The sequence below is a fragment of the Myotis lucifugus genome, unplaced genomic scaffold, assembly GCF_000147115.1.
Source record: "Myotis lucifugus unplaced genomic scaffold, Myoluc2.0 scaffold_37, whole genome shotgun sequence".
NCBI classification, from domain to species: Eukaryota; Metazoa; Chordata; class Mammalia; order Chiroptera; family Vespertilionidae; genus Myotis; species Myotis lucifugus.
The window spans coordinates 2223723-2249053 of record NW_005871085.1 but is presented as its reverse complement, the minus strand read 5'-3'; the positions used below and the strand labels follow the sequence as shown (position 1 = coordinate 2249053).

Below are 25331 nucleotides of genomic sequence, written 5' to 3'. Positions count from 1 at the left end.
CCATTGTGGGTTAGCTCTTGCCAAGTCAGTTAAGTTGATAATATTATTTTATTTTATTTATGTTATGTTAACATAATTCTACACACACACACACACACACACACACACACACGAAAAAAGTGTGGTGATGCACTGTCACTAAAAAGTACATGTAACTAATAAGAGGCGCCATAAGCCCCATATCCAAATAGACTTCCAGGTGTTATAAAGCAGACAGACTACCAGTAGCTATACCAGGAGTGTAACAAAGGACAGAGAAACTTGCACATACTCAAAATATCCTGAGGTGAGGTAGGGGGTCCTACCTAGTGCCCCTAGATGGCTTTTCCAATCCCTTTTATTTCCATGAAAATTAAATTTCCTAGGAATATCTCAATTGGCATAGTTGGTTGTACACCCACATATACAGGTGGCCTTCCTCAGTTATGAATGCCTTTCTCTGTGAGAGCTATAGTATTATATTTTCTATGGCTGAACAGCTGGTAGTGACTGGCTTAAAAAACTGACTGACTTCTCTTGTCCAGATGTACTATCTCCCACTCTTGATCCTTCTCATTCTACTTGCAATACACATTTCAAACTCATCCCAATCCTGCCAGGTAAAAAAGGGCCCTGGAATTTCTGGTAGATTTCACTATGCATTTCCAAAATCACTGATGGAAACTCTTCCCATAAGAATCACATTTCACAATTCTCAAAGTACTTTAACATTCATTATCTTACTCAATATTCCTCACAATTATCTCAGACTTATTTACCTAATGGTTATCTCTAAACTTTCTTTGAGGCATAGAAAAGTGAAGTGTGTTACAGCAGAAAGAACATGAATTCTGAAGTCAGAAACCCATGGAGCTGGGTTCAGGTCCTTGAAAATCACTTAACTTCTTTGAATTATGGGTTATTATGACGTTTAACATATTTTATGACCTAAATTCTTTTCAATGGAAAGTTCTAATAAGACTGGCTGTACTGCAATTATTGACTATGTGAATGTAACTGTATTCATCCCTAAGGTAGGCTTCCATGTTTCTATAGATCAGGTGCTATATAATTGCTACTGATTTTAATGAAGAAAAGTTATGGGGAAAGAGGGAGGATCCTCTTATTTGATGAAACCTTTTACTGAGGAAAATACTTGGTTTATCACTACCTGGGTATTATGATAAAAGAGATTATAAAAGCACTTTTCAAATCTTGTGAATTACCATTCCTACCCCTAAGTAGCAAAATACAAAAACTACCAGAAAATCCCCTTACCTAACATAGCCATTATGTCCAGAAGTTCAACTTGTGCTGAGACTAAATAAGGGGTAACATTAAGCATGTACTGTGACCATTGAGAATATAAACAGAAAAAATATGACCCTTATCTTCAACAGGTAGGTCACAGTATAATTCCCTTCTAAGGGAAGTGAGAGTGCCTCTCCATTCTACACTAGTTAGGCCATTGCTGATGTGCAGAGTTCACTCTAGGCACAACACTAAATTGACATGGATCAAGAAGAGAGTCCAAGCTGACGAGGAGCTTATAAATGATCCAATCTCAGAAATATCTAAAGAAAAAAGATCTGGAGGAACAAGAGTACCAAGAGCTATCTAAAAAGGTTTCATATGAAACAAGAAACGAATTTGAGCCCTGGCTGGGTGTTTTCCTGAGCACTAAAAGTTTGCCGGTTGGATTCCAGGTCAGGGCACATGCCTGGATTGCCAGCTCCATCCACAGTAGGGGGCATACAGGAGGTAGTAGATCAATGTTTCACTCTCAAATCTGTGTTTCTCTTTCTTTCTCTCCCTTCCTCTCTAACAATCAATAAAGAATCAAAAGAGCTCTAGCTGGTTTTGGCTCAGTGGATAGAGCATCGGCCTGAGGACTGAAGGGTCCCGGGTTTGATTCCAGTCAAGGGCACATGCCCAGACGGTGGGCTCAATCCCCAGTGGGGAGCGTGCAGGAGGCAGCTGATCAATGATTCATTCTCATTCATTCTCATTCTCATTCTCTCTCTCTCTCTCTCCTTTCAATAAAAATATATTTAAAACAATTAAAAGACAAAAACAAAATTTGAGCCAATGGAAAGATACTGGGGGAAAGCAGATTTCAGCTCAAAATAAAAAAAGAAAAAGAACATTTTTAGCCATTAAGGCTATCATAAGCAGAAGGAAGGTGCTCCTTTGAGAGGTTATAATCTCCCTGGCTCTGGAAGAATTTGAGGGATAGATGTTTTTTTTAGGGGATGATCTTAAGGTGAGTCCTGAGTTAGGTAGGAGGTTGAATTTGATGACTTCTGACCCCGAGATTCCAACATTCTATGGCTTTTTACCTTCCTGAAATCTCATATTTAATATTAATTAAAACTGGCTGAATCTTAATCAAAATAACTTCTAGATGGGATATAACATAGTAAAGGGTGACGCTGAAAACTTTACATATTGGGAAGATGTTAAGCTTATGTTGGTAGACAGAAGTTTTCCAAAATTGTAATTTTTGCCTGAAAGTTTAAATTTATCATTCACAACAAATATTTATAGGTTGTCTTCCTTGAAGTGCCCAGCTCACTTAATTTTGGAGAAAGTGTCTGCCAAATATCCAAGTCAGTTGTTTTTTTAAGTAAAGATGATGTTCCATGAAAAAAAGTGGCACTTTAGCTTGCAAGTGCCAACTCAAACAATCAATAGTGGTGGTTGCCAGAGGGAAGGGGGTGGGAGTGAAGGGGGTCCTAATATATGGTGACAGAGAAGATTTGATTTTGGATGGTGGGCACATGGTGCAATATACAGATCTTGTAACATAGAAACCCACAACTGAAACCTGTAAGTTCCACCCCAATAAATTTAATAAATATATTTAAAAAAATAATCAAACAAGTTCTTTTTTCCGAGACAATCATTACACTTGGATATTAGAAAGATAAAACTGAACTCCAGAGGTCAAAAGACTTGCCAAAGAACACATAGCTAACGCTAGGATTTGAATCTGGATTTTTTGGTCTCCAAAGTCCATGCTCTTTCCACTATATTACCCTGAAAGCAATTACAAAACAAGAATATATCGAGTAAAGAAAGGAAGATAAAGAACCAAACATGTCTAATTTATAATAATGAAGGACATCAGGGTATTGCTGATTTCTAGGTTTCTCCAATAATCCTTAGTTAGGAATTTTAGTTGTCCAAAAGAATTCATTATCAGATCTCTCCTCTCTGCAGCATGAATACTGTATATGGAACTGGAAACAGATTCATAAAATGTAAGTAAGCCCAGCTTGTGTGTGTGTGTGTGTGTGTGTGTGTGTGTGTATCTGTATCTGCACAACACAGCACAACACAGAACATAAACCATGGAAAAGAAAAAAAGAACATGGGGAAACCCATTTAGTTTATCAGTTTCTGGCCTGGGATCTTGTTTTCATTCACAGCAGTGTATCATTGGTCTTGGCATAGTAATTTAGAGGATGTGTTCTTTATTAGCTTTGCTCAACTTGGCTGGGTTCAGCTATGTGCTGCCAGCTGGGCTGTTGCCAAGGCTGAAACTCCATTCCCTTAAATTCCAGTTCATTTAATAAAGCATGGGTTACCTTCTGCTCCTATCTAACTCAGTTAACACTTGCAGTTCTCTACATCTAGCTCCTTCTTTCCCTCTTGACCCTTATTCCTACGGCATAAATAGAGCACCTCTGCAATTATAAAGACATTTCGTGTTTTCCTGGGGTCTTCTTAGGCTGATAAATCTATACAGACTGGGGAAAAACAGAAGGATAATAAAACCATGCATGATGGGGCCATAAGCCAACTTCAAAAACCTCAAATTACTGAAACTCAAAGGAGTGACTGACTTTAGCTGTCTAGGGCAATAGCTAAGAGGATTCAAGAGCAATTTTAGCAAGTGGAGGGCTATGTCTTCTCAGATGCCTAAGCTACTCAGGGAGGTGGCATGAAAGCACATTGTGAGGAAGCACCTGCTAATCAGCCACAGTCAAATGAACACAGTCAGCTTTCTGTAGCATAAGACAATGAATCTTAAAATCTTACCAACTCCTGCCTTTTTGCCAAATCACCCACCCTTATAATCTTGTTTTTCTTTGCTTTAAGGGTTTGCCAAGTTTCCCTCATCTTCTTGATATACATGAATATTTGTTTTGTTTTTCTTCTAGTCATTATTGATACACAGAAATTCTCATTTATAACTGTAACTAGAGGCCCAGTGCATGAATTCATGCACCAGTGGGGTTCCTTGGCCTGGCCTGCGGGATCGGGCCGAAACCAGCTCTCCAACATCCCCCGAGGGGTCCCGTATTGCGAGAGGGCACAGGCCAGGAAGGGGGACCCCACCGGTGCATGATGGGGCCTGGGGAGGGATGTGGGAGGTTGGCCAGCCGGAGAGGGACTGCAGGAGGGCTGCAGGGCGTGTCCAGCCTGTTTTGCTCAGTCCCTATCGGCTGGACTCCAGCAGCAAGCTAACCTACAGGTCAGAGTGTCTAACCCCTGGTGGTCAGTGCACAACATAGCAAGCAGTTGAGCGGCCTTACCATATCATTAGCATATTACACTTTGATTGGTTGAACTGACGGCCGAACGACCAGACACTTAGCATATTAGGCTTTTATTATATAGGATATTTCCTAAAAAATCATACACTTATTTAAAATGGAGGACTTTGCAAGTTGATGTGTATTGGTACTGGCGAAAAGTTGGTGTTATAATAAGAGCTTGTCAAAGAAAACTACATGGATCTAAGTATTCCCAAGAAAGCAGCAGGTGTGGTAGGTCAAATATATGAACTGCCTAAGTTACTCCTCGCTATTCCAGGAAGTTGAGAGATGTCAATTGTTTGTTACACAATGCCAAAAAATTGCTACATTCTCAGTATCTGTTGTTAGTGAAGGCAGGAAAGAGAACTGTAAACCCTAAAAGGTCAGCTTAGGAAAGCTGGAAGGGAGGCATGGAACAGGATTTTTCTGTCCCTTGGGAAGATATAATTAGAATCAGTAAGAGAACCCAGATTGCCTGTTTCATAATCTAGTGCCACTCATTTTAATTTCTCATATTCCTATTTCTATTTGTGTACAACAAGCATACAATAAGAGAAAACCAGTTATGGGAGTTCTGGTTCACTGTACAAACCTCATCTCATATATTTTTCCTGACCAAAATAGAGTACTTAAAATGCCTCTGTGTGGGTAGTTCCCTTTTCCTAGGACAGTGGTCGGCAAACTCATTAGTCAACAGAGCCAAATATCAACAGTACTTCTTCAAAATAGACTCGCTCAGGCCAAAAACCGACTTCTGCGCATGGGCCATGAAGTTTCAATCGCACTGTATGTGCGTGCCCACTGTGGTATTTTGTGGAAGAGCCACACTCAGGGGGCCAAAGAGTCGCATGTGGCTCGCAAGCCACAGTTTGCCGACCACGGTCCTAGGATGTCTAGGCATCCTAATTCAGATAAAACTAACATATAGTAGACATCCACTATGTGCTACATGGTGCTATGTATTTGCACACCCATTTTTTATTTAAATCACTCAATCTATCTGGAAAGGAGGCACTTTATCACTTACACTGAGCCTAACACTGCTAACACAAGGTTGCACTACAATTGTTGGATAGATGAATAAAGGCCAGAGTTTCCAGATGTGGTTAGAGTACAAGGCCAGAACGGAAATAAGGACAGAGATATTAGTGTGTGTGTATGTGTGTGTGGGGGGGGGGAGGGAGGGCCTGGAACTAATATATCTGAGAGGGTAAAAGGAAAAGTAGCCAAGTGGCTGCCCTTATTAAAGCACCAAAGAATTTATTTCACTTATTACCCAATGTGCCCACACTTTTTCTCACATGGTTAGTGAAACACATCTTCTCAGGAGACAAGAGGGGAATATTGGGTGCCAGAGTTTCCTGTAGACAGGACACTGTCCTGCTTGCTGTGGCCTAGTAGAAAAAGCAGTTGGGTGGAAGGGAAGGGGACAGTCCAGGTGTAGAGGTGCACAAATGTTTAGTGACAGAGAGGTGGGTGAATGTGGGCTTGGAGATGAGCTTCTCTGATATGAGTGCCCCTTGCCACTCTTATTTTTGGCTATAAGGTTTCCATCATTTGAAAAATAAAGCATTAGTTTAAATAATTTAATCTGTTATTAAAACTGCAGTAGCATTCTCACTTTTATAATTAAGTGAATATTAGCTTTAGGTGATAATGAATAGAAATGAAATCAGAAAATATAGCATTGTATATTTCACTTAGCAATTATTATTGAATAACCATGTCCCAAATGCTAGGAATATAAATATGAAGTTAGTAAACTAGTTTCATTTAATAAGGATGCAGGTAGAAATAAATCCTAACTTCCTAGACATAGCAGAAAGAAGAATTTTAGCTCCCATATTAATGCTTATATTGAAAAACTAACATTATTTTACACGTTACAGTGGTAGCTACTTGCTAAGTAAATAGTTATGATGGGTATTAAAATAAACTTTAAGAGCTCACATTTTGGCTTCTTTATTCAAAGAAGATGTCCCTCAATCTTATCCATGTCACCACAATGCCACTGCCTCAATTCTCTCTCTCACCTGGAATACTAGAACAGCCTGTTAACTCAGATCTCTGCCTTCAGCTTCTGGAAGCCACCCATCATTTCACTGCTACAAGAATGGTTCTTCTAAAACACAAATTTGACCTGCAATTCCACTAATTAAAGCCCATTCAATGGCTCTCATTGTTCTTGGGGTCAAGACCTAGATTCTTAAAATGATATAAAGGGAAGCTGTGCATTTCCTGTGCCTTCCTCCCCAGGCTTATCTCTTTCCACTCCCCTCCTTACACCCTACAAGCTAGTCATTTAAACTTTTTTGAGTTCTTCAATTGCATTTAAAAAAAACCCTCAGGCCTCCACTCATCTGTTCCCTCTGCTAGCTAGAACTCTTTCTTTCCCTCTCCATTCTTCAGGTTTCAGTTTAGATACTTCATTTGGAAGCCTTCCCTAACCTTCAACTTCCAATCCTTCAATTTAGGTTTAGGGGCCCTTTTGAACTTTATTACCATAAAGTTGCAATTCTCTGTCTAGATGCTCACAAAACTGCAAACTCTAAAGGCAGAATCCCCATCAAATGATCCAATGACCAGCCCTTAGTCGTGACTTATTAGAACTTGACTTGTTAGAACTTGAATGGCTGGCTGGCTGAGGAAAATCAGACAGTCCATCAGTTAACCTATGTGCTGGAACCTACAGGTTAGCCCTGGTTGTGTTATTCTTGCCTCTACCTTTGTTTTTTCTTGCGTAGATTTGGATTATGGTTTAACTAACCCTCTTTCTGACCCAGAATTCCAAAGTGTTAAAGTGTGTGTGTGTTTTTATGTAGTTTTACAACAGGAAGAGACCATCCATAATATAAGGGAAACACTTTTTATATGTTTCATCACAGGAAAAAAAGGAAGACACATTCTGACATTTGTTTTTAAGCATCAAATTCTTAACTCTCCAGACCAGGGTAATACTCCTGCACATCAACCACAGCCATGAGTCAGATTTAGTTTTCTCTCTGTACAATGCCACAGGTAAAAAGGGTAGACTGAAGGGTAATCGAGGCCTGGCTGACCATCTACTCCAACAGGTATGCTCAGCACTTCTATTGGACTCCTACATTTGTGACAGCATACAGAGAGCAGCCAGACCCAGCTTACACTATATGAAGTCACAAAAGTCTGATGTATAATCCAGAATGCGATAGATTTATAATAAAAATGTAAGTATGAAGTAGCTTGCATCTCATGTTCTCTTACTGTTGTAAAATCACTTAGGAAGCTAAACTAAAATATGAAACTGGCTTGCCCAGCTTGAAATCAGAGCAAGGGATGTTAAGTGGATTATTATGAGAGCTAAAGGCCTAATTAGCATTAATGACTATGCCAAATGCACTGAACTTTGTATTTGGTTTCTTAAATTTAAAAAGTAATGCATAGCTCTGTTTTCAATTTTAAGTCACAGAAACAAAAAGTGATGAGCTAAGAAAATAAAAAAGGTTCTGCCTTTTATAACCAAATACCCTGGATTAGTTGCAAACTTGGTATTTGCTATCCATCAAGGTTGGCTTGGCCCCAGGAGTTTAGGAGCTAAAAAGGATCTGGCTTAGCAAAGGAGAAACAGCTGGCATGCAGGAGTCCTCTTAGAGGGGCAGAGCCCTATATGAGTAGAGGGCAGAACTAGGTGGTAGATGAGGTGAGGGATCTGAAATCAAGTAGGAGACGGTCACAGGCGTCACTGTTACTCATTCCCAAGATCAGAAAACTATACAGCATTACAGGGATGGAGGGGCCCTTAGGGATCATCTAGTTCAGGGGTAGGGGACCTTTTTTCTATCAAGGGCCATTTGGATATTTATAACATTATTTGATTAATATAATTCACTTAATTTAAATTTATGTTGCTATGAAAAAAGCTCCTAGATTTATTGAATTTCGAGTCCCGCCTGGGGTTGCCTTGGCAGGGCCAGACCAAATGATTTTGCGGGCCTTATACGGCCCAAGTGCAGACTGGACATTACCCACCCGATCTAGTTCAACCTCTCACATTTTGGAATGATTCGCTCTAATCCTCGTTGGGATTAGACCCAAGTTCAATGCTCTGACACTGCTTCTTTCTTATTTCATATCAGGAATCTGGAAGCCAAAATCCAGAGTCTCAAATGAAGCTTTAAGGAGAGCCCAGAGGAGAATGGGGAGAGTAGAGGAGAGATGTGTGAAGGCAATATGGCTCAAAGTGACGGCCCTGACAGCTGGTCCTACTGAAAGATCTCCAAGGCCTCCCCCTCTAGACTGGGATATCAACAAAATCAAGTCACTTAATCCTCTGAACTTCGCTTTTCTCATAAATAAAATATATCTGAAAATAGTTATTTCTAGTTCAGAGTTACCAGGAAGATAAAATGAAATAACGTGTTTAAAAGAATATTAAATATTGGTATTTTTTCCTACTTACTGCAAGCAAGAAACAACCTCATTACTTTCCATTTTTTTCACATTTACACACTAATGACCAGAAGGTAAAAAAGAAGGAAGTGACGGTACAACTAGAGAGAGAACAGGCTTACACATACAAAAAACATCTTGTTTTGTGAAATGAATTAAGTAACCACATTTTTTCCACATTGTATCACTTGCTCCTTAGCCAGGACACTGAGATGGCTGAAGTTCTGCTATTTCTGAAAGTTACATTACAGAACCTACTGAGGGTCTGGGGTGGGGAAGGAGGGAGTGTTGGAGGAAACAACCTGGCACCGGAATGATGACTGAAGGACATGGTATGAAAATGCCAATTGGAAGGTCTTTCTCTACCTTCTGAGCCTGGTCATCTCTGTTAAAAATCTAAGGTCTCCAGAGATACACAGAATTGGAGAGGAAAACAGTCAGCAAATTCCTCTGGAGGCAGGCAGCAACCACATAGTGAGTCATGTTGCTTATCAGCATGGTGTGTAGTCAGAAAGGAATGCATGTCCAGCAATTCTTGGACACAAAGACTCAGCTCTTCTGGCTCCTGAGAACTGCCTAACTGCTGTAAGAGAGTTATTGATCAACATAACAGAGTTCTCTAGGCAAGAAAGTGAGAAAATAAACCTAACTGAATATAGCCCGGATCAATAAGGCTTATCCTGTTTTAGTCTCAAGTAAACAAAAATGGCTCCACTACCACTTCCAAGGCACTTCTCTTCTTGCTGCTTCCACGCCTACTTTCATTTGACATTTTATTCCTATTGTTGCTAATTACTCTCAGGTAGACTTTGTGTGTTGTTGTTTTTTTACCTCTGCCTATGGTGAGGTTTATTGGTGCAGAAACACTAACCATGAGAGATCTAGGTAATCTCCATCATCAATTTGGGTCCTGATTTCAAGAGCTCAAAGATGGGCCTTTACCTTTAGTGCCAGGAGGCTGTAGGTTGTCTCCAGTCAAGGAACACCAGCCTACAGGGAAGATGTCCCGGGAGTCGAAGCGGCACCAGTAGTCAAAGGCCCCTCGCCACCCATCAAAAGTGACAAGCACCTCTGAGCCCCGCACCTCCCCTATAGTGGCTGGGCAAATGAAATGAGGGTTCTTCCTGTCCACAGCTTCTAGCTTCATTCCCATTTTGAAGAAGTTGTGGGAAGGCGATGGTGGTTCCTAGATGAGAAACAGAAATATATAGACCTAGACACAAAGAGAGAGGCTATGTACGCCAAAAGACTGCTACCTCATTTGGATGATTAAAAAGGGACTGCTATGTAAGATTTAAAATGAAGATTTAGTCTTCCTTGAAATGAATTTCAAAAAATACCAAATATTTGTAACCCTAACACTGTGACATTTTGCTTCAATATTTTTTAAGAAAGTAAAATGTAACAGGTAAAGTTGAACCCCCTTTTGTGCCCTTCCCCTATCACACTCCCCATGCATGTACATAATATGTACATGCATTTACATATTTTAAATTTTATATAAATAGTATTAACTGTACATATTCTATAAGTTGTTTTTTTGTTCAACATGTTTTTGAAATTTACCCAGTTCATTTTAACTGCTAATAAACCAAGATATTATATGTATATATCACAATTTATTTATTCTTTTGATGGACATTTAAGGTTTTTCCAGCTGTTCAAAGGTTTTTAAAAAAAATATATTTTCTTATTTTTATTGATTTCAGAGAGGAAGGGAGAGGGAGAGATAGAAACATCAATGATGAGAGAGAATCATTGATTGGCTGCCTCTTGCACACCCCCTACTGGGGATCAAGCCCGAAACCCAGGCATGTGCCCTTAACTGGATTGAACCTGGGACCCTTAAGTCTGCAGACTGATGCGCTATCCATTGAGCCAAACCAGCCAGGCTGTTCAAAAGTTTTAATGACCATTCTTGCACTTGTTCCTTTGTACACATGTGGGAAGGTTTCTTTAGGATATATACCTAGGAGTAAAACTGCATTATAGGATAAATATACACGTCTTCTACTTTATTAAATATTGCTAAATTGCCTTCCAAAGTGGTTTTAATACTGTATATTCTAGCAGTCTTGTCTTCTCTTCTCTCTCTCTCTCTCTCTCTCTCTCTCTTTCATGATAATTCACAATGTTATTGCTTAGATAAAGTTCACAAAGAAGTGTTGTACATTCTATTCTGTTACCTTGGCTTTACTGTTTGATCCTACACCAATAACAGTCTCATTAAATGGATATCTAGAAGAAAAAAATCCCCTTATTTTGTCATTCTTCAATATTGTTTTGGCTATTCTTTCTCCTTGATCTTTTTATGTTTATTTTTTAACTTTTATTGTTGACACTATTGCAGATGTCTCCCACTTGCCCCCTCTTTGCTCTTTGGCCCTCACCACATTGTTGTCTGTGTCTGTGGGCTATGCATATACCAGTTGTACCGGTTAATAATTCAGATTTTGTAATCAAAGAAAACATGATAATTTCGAGAGAAACATCAAAAGTGCTTTATTCAAAGTAATGTCCATCGCTAGCTACACATTTCCGTATCTTTTAGGTAATTTGTGGATACCGTCCCAATAGAACTTTTCTTGTTTTGAGGCAAATCATTCAGAGACCCAATTTCCCACTTCTTTGTATGTTTTGAAGTGCTGCTCAGAAAGTGCGTGTGCCATCGATCAGAACAAGTGGTAATCTGAAGGAGCAAGGTCTGGTGAAGATAGCGGGTGGGTTAATACTTTCCAGGCAAGATCTTTTAACATGTCTTTAACTGGTTTTGAAGTGTGTGATGGTGCGTCATCATGAAGCAAAATTACTTTGCTGTGTCTTCTGGAACATTCTGGTGGTTTCACGATCAAAGTGTGGTTCAAATTGATTATTTGTTGTCGGTAGCGATCAGTATTAACGGTTTCACCTGGTTTTAGAAGCTCATAATACCACACCTTCCTGATCCCACCAAACACAGACATTGTCTTCTTTCCGAAGCGATTTGGCCTTGCAGTCGATGTTGATGGTTGACCTGGATCAAGCCATGATTTTGTGCATTTGGGATTCTCAACATAAATCCACTTTTCATTGCCAATCACAATTGGATGCAAAAAAGATTTTCTTTTGTGCCGTTGAAGCAACATTTTACTGATGACTTTTCAGTTTTCCATTTGTCTTTTATTCAGTTGATGTGGCACCCATTTTCCTTCTTTTAAAATCTTTCTCATTGCTTGTAAATGATCGGAAATTGTTTGCTGAGCAACATTTAATCTTTCTGCAAATTGTTTTTGAGTTTGACATGCATCTTCATCCAATAATGCTTGTAATTGTTGGTCTTTAAACTTTTTTGGTTGACCTGGACGTTCTTTGTCTTTCACATTGAAATCATCACTTTTAAAGCATTTAAACCAGCGTTCACAAGTATCTTGAGATGGAGCATGTTCACCATAAGCTTCCTGAAGTATACGATAACTTTCAGCAGCACTTTTCTTTAAAATAATGAATTATAACTTCCCGCAAATGCTCTTTTTTTTTGGCACGAAATTCGACATTTTTAAGTGTAAAAATATCTATGATGTTAACACCTTCAGCAAATTTGACATATGAAGTTTTGAAGCTTGCTGTCAATACAAAATAGCATACATATCAAACTGCATATATATCAACATATGTGTAACTCCAGCTATTGAAAAAAATCTGCATTATTAACCGGTACACCTAGAATATGTTCTCTGGCTCTTCTCTTCACCTTTTGTATAAATTTTAGAATCAGCTTTTCAAGTTCCACATAAAAACCCTATTTGGATTTTGATTGGAATCCCAATGAATTTATAGATTAATTTGGGAAAAAGTAACTTTTGTATATATAATATTGAACCCTCCCATCTATGAACATGATAGCATTTTCCATTGGTTAAGTATTCTTTAATATAGATTTCTTCTTTAATATACATTTTTAAATTTACTCTATAAAAACTCTTGCTTTTTACTAACATTTTCTAGATGCATTGTAACTTTATTGCTATAATAAATTATATCTTTTTAAATTTTTATTTTCAAACCAATTGTTAAGAATGTAACTGATTTTTACAAATTGATCAACTAATTTAATTCAGATTAGCTTATGATGACTGATACGCCAATTTTTTTGTCTGCTTAATTTATCAATTATTCAGAGATATGTATTAAATTAGCCACTAGTGATTGTGGATTTTCCAATTTTTCCATGTAATTCTGTCAAATTTTGCTTTATATACTTTGAGGCTGTGTTCTTTAGGAGCATACATATTTATAACTTTCATTTTCGTGGTAAACTGTACTTATTTTTGGTTTTGTTTTGTTAATCCTCACCAGAGGATTTTTCCCATTGCTTTTCAGAGAGAGTGGGAAGAAGGAGGGAGGCAGGGAGGGGGGTAGAGAGAAAGAGAGAGAGAGAAAAAGGGACAGAGACATCAAATGGTTGCCTCCTGCATGAGCCCAGACCAGGATTGAGAAGAGAACCCGAAATGCAGGTATATGTCCTCTGCCCTTGACGGGGAATCAAACCTGAAATTCTTCGGTGTGTGAACCGATGCTCCAATCACTGAGCAACACCGGCCATGGCTGAACTGCACTTTTAAAAAATCATTAGATAATGACCTCTAAATGCTTTTTAGCCTCAAAGTCTCCTTTGTCTGATTTCAGTATAGTTAACACCAGCTTTTTAAAAATATATATTTTTATTGATTTTTATAGAGAAAGGGAGAAGGAGAGAGAGAGAAACATCTTTGATTGGCTGCCTATGCATGCCCCCCACTGGGGATCAAGCCTGCAACCAGGAGAGTGCCTTGACTGGTAATCAAACTGGCAACCTTTCTGAACACAGGATGACACCCAACTGAGCCACACTGGCCAGGGCAACACCAGCTTTATTTTGATAATGATTTGCCTGGTATATCTTTTATATTCTTTTACTTTCAACATTTTGGGGCATATTTTATCAGGATCTTTTGTAAATAGCATGTAGATTTAAAAACAATCTAATCTGTTAGACTAAATTGATGAGTTTAAGCTCATTTCTTGTGATAACTGATATATTTAAATTTATTGTATTTCCTAGAGTTCTATTTTACTTGATTTTTAAGTTTCTTTTTTCCCTTTACAATTGACTGAATTTTCTTCCCTTCCCCGCCTCATTGATTCAGATGTTAACCATTCTATTTATAATCTTTCAGTGGCTCTCCTTAAGACTATAACTGTATAGTTGACATAAGTCAGTCTAAAACTCATCTTTATCTCTAGTCACATTACAAAAACCTTAGAATATTTTAACTACTACTGAGTTAACAGTGTTTGATAATTTAGTTTCACATTGTTATGCTGAGAATTAATCACTTTTGTTATTATAATTGGTTTTAAATAATTATAGGCAATGCTTGATTAGCTTTGCCCACGTTACCCAGTCTTTTCTCACCACTATTTCTTGCATCTCATTTCTTCCTTTCTGGGTTCAATGATCTTCCTGAAATATATTCTTCAGTTGTTCTTTCAGTAGATATGTTGGCATCTACTTACATTAGTTTGTTTGAAAATGTCTTCATTTTATATTCATTCTGAAATAATACTCTAACTAGATATAAAATTCTAGATGGACAACTTTTTTTTCTAAGAACTTTGGAGATATTATCCTATTATCTTTGTTTTGAACTGCTGCTGTCAAGAAATGTGCTGTCAGCCTAAGTGCAATCCTTTTGAAGGAATTCTGTGTGAGTACTTGCTCAGATCTTTTCTTTTGACTTTAGTTATACCATGATTTTTTTTTAATGGTTCTGAATCTTTACTGTTGAAAGTATTACATAGGTTCTCCCCCCGCATAAACCTCTTATACCATGATGTTTTAAGCTGTATATTTGCCTTTACTATACATTCTGGAAAATTCTGTCATTATCTTTGCAAATATTGGTTCTTTTCTATTCTTTCTAGTTACTATTTCTGGATTTCATATTCAACATTAATGGACCTTCTAATATTATTGTTTTTGTCTCTTCTCTTTAATATTTCCATTTCTTTATTTGTGCTGCATTCTGAGGAAATTCCTTACATGTCTTTCAGTTAATTCTCTTTTATCTATGTCTATGTTGCTTATATACCTATAATTAACTTTCACTTTTAATGGTTAAGTTTCATTTACAGATGTTCAATTTTTTTCTCAAATCTGTCTTTGAAAAATAGGGTTTTATACTTTTATCATTAAAAAAGTTCCTCTCTTTGCCCTGGCCAATGTGTACAGTGGTTAGAGCATTGGCCCATGCTCCAAAGTTATCAAGGGTATACCTGGGTTGCAGGTTTGAACCCCGAACTGGTCAGGAGGATGTGGGAGGTAACCAATTGATGTGTTCTCTCCCATAGATGTTTCTCTTTCTCTCGCCCTCCTCTTCCCCTTCCTTCACCTCCTCTCTCCCTTCCTTCCTCCCTCACTTCCACTCTCTCTGAAAAACCAATGGAAAAAATATCCTCAGGTGAGGATTAACAACAACCACAAAATAATAAAATTTTCTTCTTTTCATTCTTTAATCATTTTCAAAAATTTAATTTATAATCTCTATCTATCTGATATTTCTATTCTGAAAGTCCTTGGGGTTATAGTCGTACTGTTTGTTGTGTCTACTAATGTCCCACCATGTTGGATTTATTTTGAGAGTTTTTGAGAGCTCTGTAATTCTGAAGGGAGTACTCATCTTCACTGGTACTTCACTTTGGGAACTTCTATGACATCTGGGTTGAAAGCAACCAAACTCTCTAGAGAGGTTTTGGGTTTGCTTCTGCTGGGCACTCAGAAATATCTCCATACAACTCTGGAGTTTCTAGACAATACAGGTACCATATCTGAACCCTGGATTTCCATGAGGGAAAGACTGTTTTATCAAGGAGATGACTCCATTGCTGCCCCTACCCAGAGCCCAGGCAGAGACTCTCCTCATCAATGTGACAGTCTTTCACTAAGGAGTAAACATTTGAGGTATCTGATCTGGTTTTATATATGCAGTCTCGGGTCCATTCCTGGCTTGCTTGGGCCCAAGGCCTCATCTTCTATCCTACTGTGGCTGGTAAAAGACAAGATTATTGGAAAGCTCCTTAAAATACCTGCAGGTTTAGTGCATGCACTTAACACTCTAGTTTTCCTCCTTCATTTTAGCCTCTGGAGAGTTTTCTTTCTTTTTTATTCTCACCTGAGGATATTTTCCCATTGAGTTTTAGAGAGAGTGGAAGAGAGAGGGAAAGACAGAGAGAAATATCAGTGTGAGAGAAACACATCGATTGGTTGCCTCCTGCACATGCCCTGACCAGGGCCCGGGCCAGAGAGGAGCCTGCAACCGAGGTACATGCTCTAGACCAGAATCAAACCTGGGACCCTTTGGTCCGTAGGCCAATGCTCTATCCACTGAGCCAAACCAGCTAGGGCGAGTTTTCTTCCTTTTTAGTAAGCTCAACAAAGCATTTAAAAGAATAGTTGTTGCCCCCACCAAACATTTTGAGTTATTCTGTAGTGAAAGGGTTTTTAAGTTGCCCAGTACACTATATATATATATATATATTCTGGAAGCCAGAGTGCTTTAGGGTTTAGACTTTAATAGCAGCACAGGCAACACTAATTCAGTTTCCTTTATAACTCTATAACCTCATTAAAGATAAAGAATTCAACTGAGAGCAGACTGAGTGCCTCATCCCTGGAGAAATAAGGAAAAATGAATATGGGTTATTGATCCCTATTCCACCACTTACTAGCCATATGATCTTGGGCAAGTTCCTTATTCAAAAGTATTTGTTTCCTTAACTACTAAGTGGAAATAATACTTGTTTCAGAAAGTTAAGTGTGGGTATTAAGTGAGATAGTGTATATAAACTCCAAACATACTATAGGCACTCAAAATTGTCTCCTTTCTTTCTCTGTTTAGTATAAGAACTTTATGGAACTCCAAGATTTATAACAAGAACAGCTCCTTTAGATTTATATCACATTTTATATACTTTACTACTAAACACATTTTAACTTAACTATCCTGTAAGTTAGACAGAATCCCACTTTATACATGAAATCAAAAGGACATAGGTTATTGGTAGAGCTGGGACCCAAAAGCCAATAATCATAATTTATAGTCTATATTTATAATTAGCCTCTGGGGATAATTGCTGCTTCATAAGGTACTAAACAATCCTTCTGCTGAATTAGTTTCTGAGAAGGCATCCTCAGGCCATAAGTATAATGTAGATATCAGAGGCTAAGTAATTGAAAGAATATAAGCATATGACCTTAAGCAATTTAGAGTTGGTGATATCTGAGGGACACCATACCTTGTGGAAAATCCTGACGGGAGCCATTTCAGCTCCATTTAGTGTCTTCAAAAGGAACATGGGCCAAGAGGAGGCATTCAACCGAAATCCTGCAGCAAACATAATAGGCAACAGATAAAACATATGTTTCAAAGGAAATGGCAATATCAAGTTTTCCCTTTGGAATCCACCTAGTCTATGTTACAGAATCATAGACTGTTAGGAAAGGACTTAAAGGTTAAATAGAGGAAATGCCTCATCAGACAGATGAGAAAATGAGGCACATAGAGGGAATGTAACTTGCCCAAGTGTAATGTTGCAAAGCAAGTAGTGGAACAAAGTCCCCAACCAAGTGGCCTGACTACAAAACAAGTATTACAGATTCATAGCACCTACAAAGTTTTCCTTGAAAAATCTAAAATAGATGTGAGATAAAATTAACAAATACTTAGAAATGGTCTATACAGTAGAGTGTGAAAGTTCTTCTTAATCATCTCTTAAGAAACCAAATATGTCAACTGATAAGCCCAATATACAAGTAAATCTTTTTAGTTTATTTCAATATAAACTAACTCACTATTTTTCTCTTTCTCTCATTCTTTGGTGTGTGCGCTCTCTCACTTCTCTTTCACACACATACACACCAAGTACAAAACACTTTTTGATCTTCAATTTTACTTAACCAACGAAGGATCAGGCAATGATGAAGATGAAAGGGATCATCCTGTCCAAAGATATTCATTTTACAAAAAAAGTAAAAAGCCTAGAGAAGTTAATTGTCCATTGTCATTCAGTAAGGAAAAGTCAATAAGAATGTACCATTTAATTAATTAATTATAAAAATAAGATCATTATTGTAGTTAGGTCTTCCAGTTAGTGGAAAGAAGTTCCAAGTACTTCTTTCAATTTGGCTTCAACTCTCTCCTGAGATACCGAAATCTAGTGCTTTTTTCATAACCTCCCAATCTACCTCAGTTTTCCCATTTCTGACAAAAGAACAGAGGCTGCACCAAAGCTGCAGAGCTGGAAATTACAATAGAATCTGATATTTTTGAACTCTTTATTGTGGGTCAGACATCGTGCCAATCACTTTCCACTGACCATCTAATCCTCAAGGCAACCCAATGAGGTAGATATTATCTTCATTTTATATAGATGAGAAAAGATATATAAAGTAAACTGATGAAGATTTCTAAGTGAGCAAATGACAAAGATAGGATTGAAACCCAGACAATCTGACCCTTGAGCCCATACTATACTCTTAACCACTATGTTCAACAGTGTGTAGATAAAATGAAAAAGGAAGAATCAGCTTTTGGGATTAAAATTAAATTATTGGTGAAGAAGCAAGAAGGGAGAAGAAAATAGAACTAGTAAGATTTACCACCCTATATCTTTTAAACTTTTAGTCTCAAAGCTGGCTAGGCTAAGCCAAGCCTCTAAGGCCGGAAGATAACTTGGGGTAGCTCAATTACACCAACAATGGCGACAGCAATATGGATGCTCCTATCACTTAATCTAAAACTACCATCACTTTTTTGGCTTGTCTAGCTTCCTTCCCCGCCCCCGCCCCCGTCCCCCCTTTTGGAAAAAAATCCCATCCTAATTCTATGTAATTTGTTGAGAATGTCTGTCGCATGGCTCTCTCTGCCTAACTGTGGAATGGAAAATAATGCCATTCAAGAGCATTAGATTCCCCTAGACCAGGGGTGGGGAACATTCAGCCCACAAAAACATTTGGTCTGGCCTTGCCAAGGCAACCACAGGGGGGACTTGAAGTTCAGTAAATCTAGGAGCTTTTTTTCATAGCAGCATAAATTTATATTAAGGGAATTATGTTATAAATATCCAAATGGCCCTTGGCAGCAAAATGGTTCCCCATCCCTGCTCTAGACCAAGAGTGTGCATGTATTTACCAAGCTGGGTCAACTGTTTTCTGATATGATATGCATATTGGAGGAGAGTCTTTCTCCAAGATCATGGCTAGACAGAGTTTGTAGATTTGGCATTGCTACATGGAGAACAGAACTGAGAATAAAGCCAAGGTAGAGCAAATGATGGAGAGACATGAGAGTGTTTAAAGCCCTGTGTTCAGACATATTCAATACCAGGCCTTAGACTTCTCCATTATATGAATCTGTAATTCCTGTCCCCTCCTTTCACTTGGTTTGAGTTGGGTTTTTTCACTTATAGCCCAAAGAATCTTGACTACTACTCTTCCTTTATCATGGTTAAAAGAAAAAAAATTTAAATTTCTGAAGAAATTCAAGTTCAGGCCCAGTCTATGTGTGGGGAAAACAACCTCAGTGGGTTATTCTAAAGATTAATACATGTAAAGGACTTAAAATTCTACCTGGTATATACTAAATGTTAGACAAATGCTGTCTATTATTTATAATATTATAGATTAAAAGACTGAGGTCAGAGAAATTAAGTAAAATATCTAAGGTTATAATTTTAATAAATACAATATTCAAGAGACAGGATTTAAACCCAACTCCTCTGTCTCCAGAGCCTTCATTATTAATTATCACATTAATATCTTCAAATATTTCATCACTCAATTTTTCCATACTATCTCTCTAGGTAAAAATAATTGAAGTCATAAGTTTGTGAAAGCAGGAAAAAGAAAAATGACAATTTGAAGGTCTCAAATTAAACAATGGCCTGGGTGCTTGCAAGATGGGTACCTCAGTGCCTGATCATTTCATAATCCCCGCTTTTCTCCTGTCAAATAATGACTGCCAATTTACATGTCCAGCCTAAACCTCATGCTCGTATTTACAACTGCTTTATTCTATAACTCTACCTGAAATCCAAAAGTGCTTGAATTTTTATTTTTTTTATCCTCACCCGAGGATATTTTTTCCATTGATTTTTAGAGAGTGGAAGAGAGAGGGAGAGACAAGAGAGAAACACCAAAGTGAGAGAGACGCATCGATTGATTGCCTCCCGAATGCCCTAGATGAGAGCCCAGAGCCTACAACGGAGGTATGTGGCCTTGACTAGAATCAAACCCAGGACCCTTTAGTCCACAGGCCAACACTCTATTCCACTAAGCCAAACCGGCTAAGGCAAAAACAGAACCCTTGACTTTGCTACTCCTTCCAAACTTGTTCCTTTCCTCGTCCTCTCATCTCATCTCAGTTAATGCACTACTTATTAAACCCAGGTGCTCAGACCAAAAAGCCTACACTAAGTCACTCTTGATTCCTCCCTTGCTATTACCTCTCAAATACAATTAATTAGCAAGTCTTGATGGCTCTTTCATCTCATGTATCCTAAATCAAATAATTTCTCACCATTATATATTCTCACTCACTACTAATCACCCTAATTTAAGTCACAGTCAGATTTTGCATAGACTACTGCAAGAGCTTTGTAACAGACTCCCCGCTTCCACTTTTGCCTCCTACTGTGTTTTCCACTTAGCAGCCAGAATGTTTATGTATTTTAAAGTATAAATCAGATCTCACTTTTATGCTCACATCCCATAATACAAAATAAATCTAAACTCTTTATGTATGTTAACAAGATTTATATAATCTGGAACTTGCTTACTTCTTATAACTCATTTCCTATCACTCCTCTGTCCTCCACGCACTGGCCTTTCTATTCCTCAAACATACCAAGCTTCATCCCTCTGCCACGAAAACCCTTCCCTTTCCTCAAATCTTTAACAATTAGTAGTTGCTGAAATCTCAGCTCCTCAGAGAGGCATTCCTAGACTACCCTATCTAAAATAAGCCTTCTAAATCCCACTCCCTTCTATTTATCCTTAACTCTTATCATTGCCTGAATTTTTCTTTATTTTCCCTTGTAATGTGTATGCATTTTCCAACTGGAATATAAGCTCAATAAGAGTTTTATTGAACAAAGAAGAAAATCTCCACTTATTAAATGGGTGCCAGGAATTGATGAATGCTATAAAAATCACGTGTGGCACAGTTTATTAATGATCTGGCAGGTGAGGCTATGGAAACTCAAGGTTAAAAGTAAAGGTAAAGCAACTTATCAGTAGCCACATAACTAAGCTAGTAAGTGGCCGAGTGAATTTTACAAAGCCAGGTCTCTAATTCTAAACCTAGGCATGCTGCAAATGTTATGTGCTTATCTTAAAAATACTGACATGGAACCAGTTATAAAAGCTTCCAGGTGCTCACCAGATGGTGAGGCTACTAAATATGTTAGGGTCCAGCTGTTTAAACTTAACAGCGTCTTCTTGAAGCTCGGGACTTAAATGCAGAGCAACAGGTCCAGAATCTAAACATAGTTCATGCCCTCTGGTGGCAGGTAACAGAACAGCACTCATACCAGAAACCACCTGTTATGGGCCCTACTCTCCACCCCACCACTGTCCTATATAATAATTCTAAGCTTTGTGAAGTTATTAGACATATGGCTGTCAAGATGATTCCATGACACTCCCAACTCATTCTCTCCTCCCAGAGGAGTTTTACATACATGTACAGAAATATGTCACTCACTGTACAACCTCGAACAACTCATTTATCTTTTCTTATTTCTGTAGTTGTCAGAGGAGGATACTGAGTTAAAGCAGTGCTTCCAAACTGAGGTTTGGTGACCTATCTCCATGCTACCCCAAGACTGAGAGAAAAAAGAAGTGGAACTGGGAGATGTTGAATAAACTGTCTTTTCTTAGGAAGAAGTGATTGTACTTGGGAAGGATTGTTAAGGTTCCTTTTACCTCTGATAGGACTCTATCACCATTTTGCTGCTACATTCCCATATACAGATTCAAACACAAGTTAATTCAGGTTAATTTCATTGGAGGTGGGGGTTGTGACTAATCTTGAGATAGTCATAGGTATAGATGGTCTGGCATTACCCAATGCCAGGGGTTTTGCTGCAGAAAAAAAGAAGTTCAGTAAATATTGTAACTTTATAAATAAGCATTTAAGCCACCATGGTTAAGTTACTTCACTCTAAAATTTTGTTTTTGTCCCTCCACCCTCTACATTTCTATAAAGAGTTCAAATTTCTATGACCAGAAAATGAGATATGCATCTTAAAAATTCCCTTTTCTATTGACAGGCCCTGGAGACTACTTAGCAAATGAGAAGGCTGATCAGTGACAGAAACATACAAAGGGTTCAAGTCAATGTACCACAAATACACCAGAGCACGTGATCAAGTTTGCTGAGCAGGGAGTTTGTACTAGGATCCTGACATACTTGGCTAGTGGTCTCACAGAGGCCAGCTTCTGCTTTAAATCAACGACTATCAAACTTGGACACTGGGATCCCCTGGGGAGCATTAAAGAATACATCAGAATCACCCCCAGCCATTCTGATTTAACTGCTCTAAGGCCTACATACTGAGTTCCCTAATTGATTCTAACTGGCAGCCCAGTTTGAGAACTAGTGATCCAGACGGATCTAATTAGAAGAAACAATCATACTCTTGAGTAGTAAAAGAGATCAGTAAAACAAGGGTATGTGAGGAAAAGGTTGGCAGCATTGAGATAACTTCACCGGTGAATCATTCTACCTTCCCATTTTCCCCCCTAGAGGACTCTGCAAGGGAGTAATGATTGTTCCTATGTGAACAGAACACACGCACACGTACACGCACACGCACGCACACATACACACACCATACAAGACTTTAATGGAGAAGAATGCTCTTCTAGAACAATGCTTCCCAAATATAGACAGACCAATTGCATTAGAGTCTCGGGAGAGCCATTTACCATGCAGAATCCCAAGCCCCATTACCTAGAGATTCTGATTCAGCAACTCTGGGGAGAGGTCCAGAGGAGGCCTGGGGAACATGAACACACACACATATATATGTATAATTACATACATAATTTATTCAAAACTTTTTATTTTGAAAAATTTTAAACCTAGAGAAAAATAGCAAAACCAGTATATGAAGAACCATGCATCTTTCACCTAGATTCAATAACATTTCACCACATTTTGTTTCCATATATCTACACACTTTTTCCTTTGGACTATGTGAAAGTTAGAGACATCATGAGACTTCACCCCAAATATGTCAGTACATTTGTCCTCAGAACAAAGACATTCTCCTTTAACGCTGCAATATTACCATACCCAAGAACTTTAATATTCTTATGTTCCCCAAAATGTTTATAACTGTTTAATTTTTTTTAAAATACAGGGTCCAATAAAGAATCACATATTGCATTTGGTTGTCATGTTTCTTTAGACACCATCAATGTACAATAGCCTTGTTCTTTTGTTTTTCATGAAGAGTCTGGGCTAATTATTTTACCGAATATCCCACAATTTGGAATTTTTCGGATTGTTTCCTTACAATTACATTGATGCTAAACAGTTTTAACATAGATACTATACAAGTAATGTTGAGTACTTTTTACTGCTTTACTTCAAGAGGCACATAGTATCAATTTGTCAAATTAAAGATGATAATAAATTTGATCAGTTGTTAAGTTGCAGATTTCCTCACAGCAATTCCCCTTTGTAGTTAATAGGCCATCAGAGGGAAGAACTTTGAGATTATGTGAATATCATATTTTCCAATAAGATTTTTTACCCTCTGGTCTCAACATTCATTATCCTTCCCTGAATAAATTAAAATAATTTTCTACCATTCCATCTATATTTTATTAGCTGGTATTCTGTAAAGATGATGTTTCCCTGCAACTCTTTAAAAAAATTTTTTCTTTTTTTTTATTCCAGAGAGGAAGGGAGAGGGAGAGATAGAAACATCAACGATGAGAGAGAATTACTGCCTCCTGCACACCCCCACTGGGGATCAAGCCCACAACTCGGGCATGTGCCCTTAACCAGAATCGAACCCGGGACACTCTATCCACTGAGCCAAACCGGCTAGGGGTGCAACTCTTGATATTTTTATGTATCACTGGGACCCATGAATGCTATTACCATTGTTCTTTTTATTCTTTTTGATACTCATATTGTTTCAATTTTGGTTAGTAAGAACTTCTCCAAGTTGGCTCCTGTGTCCTTTTGATATGTCCTCATCATTCTTTGAGACTTCTCTCCTGTCTGACATAAAATGTTCCAGAATCATCTTATATTTTCTCTTCTGCTCAGCCTTAGAATCAGCCATTTCTCCAAAAATCTTGATTCCTTTTAGTAGAGAATGTGATTTAGAAACCAAGGTATGCTTATTGCTTCTGAGGTATCATTGCTTCTAGGCCTTTTCAATAAACAAAACTTGGGGGGGAATATATATATATGGAACATGCAGGTTATGATTATATTAGCTTTATTAACTCAAAAGAATGTCACAATGGCACAGTAATCCTACTTTTGCCCAGCCCCGTACATGAATGATTTGAATTGAAGGTATCTTAACTTTAAAGTTAAGAGTTCATTCAGATAACTCCAATTCAAATTCTATATTGCAAGGTTCTTCATCTCCCATTCTATATTTGTATCTTATTTACTCATTTGCTCTATGTTTAATACATAAAAACCCATTAACATTAAGAAAAAGTCAGAATTTCTTTGCAGTTCCACTTTTTTAAAAAAAATATATTTTATTGGATTTTTACAGAGAGGAAGGTAGAGGGATAGAGAGTTAGAAACATCGATGAGAGAGAAACATCGATCAGCTGCCTCCTGCACATCTCCTACTGGGGATGTGCCCGCAACCCAGGTACATGCCCTTGACCAGAATCGAACCTGGGACCCTTCAGTCTGCAGGCCGACGCTCTATCCACTGAGCCAAACCGGTTTCGGCCACTTTTTCTTTAAAATATGCCCCATTAAAAGTATATTGAGAAGATTCTGTGTTCAGGTTATTTGAATTAATTCTTTTTTCAATGTGGTTATTATATGCACAGTTCAGTTTGTTTCTGTTTGTAGTCAATTTTAGAATATGCTTCGTTCATCTTTTTTGATTTAATTTTATTAAAACATTTACATTTCAAAAATCCAAAGAATATAAAAGGGTATTCTCAGAGAAGTTTCATTCTCCTTCCTGTAATTTTTACTGTTTTCTCACTCCCAATAGGTTGTGACCTTTTCATTATTTTCTGGTGTAACATTCCAGTGCTTCTTTTTATAAAACTATGTCTGTAAAAATATAATTTTCTGCATGTTATAC

General features: G+C 37.9%; 1 protein-coding gene across 17 annotated transcripts in view; it reads right to left on the bottom strand.

Moving 5' to 3' along the window:
- The window catches only part of SCMH1 (Scm polycomb group protein homolog 1), a 109277-nt gene that overhangs the window by 38541 nt on the left and 45405 nt on the right, over positions 1-25331 (bottom strand). For 12 of the 17 annotated variants that reach the window (XM_023752700.1, XM_023752705.1, XM_006087242.3 and 9 more), the window contains 2 exons: positions 17265-17353; positions 9894-10137 (listed from right to left, as the gene is read on the bottom strand). The exons of 2 other annotated variants lie outside the window; for them this stretch is intronic. In XM_023752700.1, the coding sequence (XP_023608468.1) occupies positions 9894-10137; positions 17265-17353 (333 nt within the window). Of the gene's footprint in view, positions 1-9893; positions 10138-17264; positions 17354-22981; positions 23028-25331 lie in introns of all 17 variants that reach the window. 3 more of the 17 variants (XM_023752703.1, XM_023752704.1, XM_006087249.3) reach the window with 1 other exon arrangement.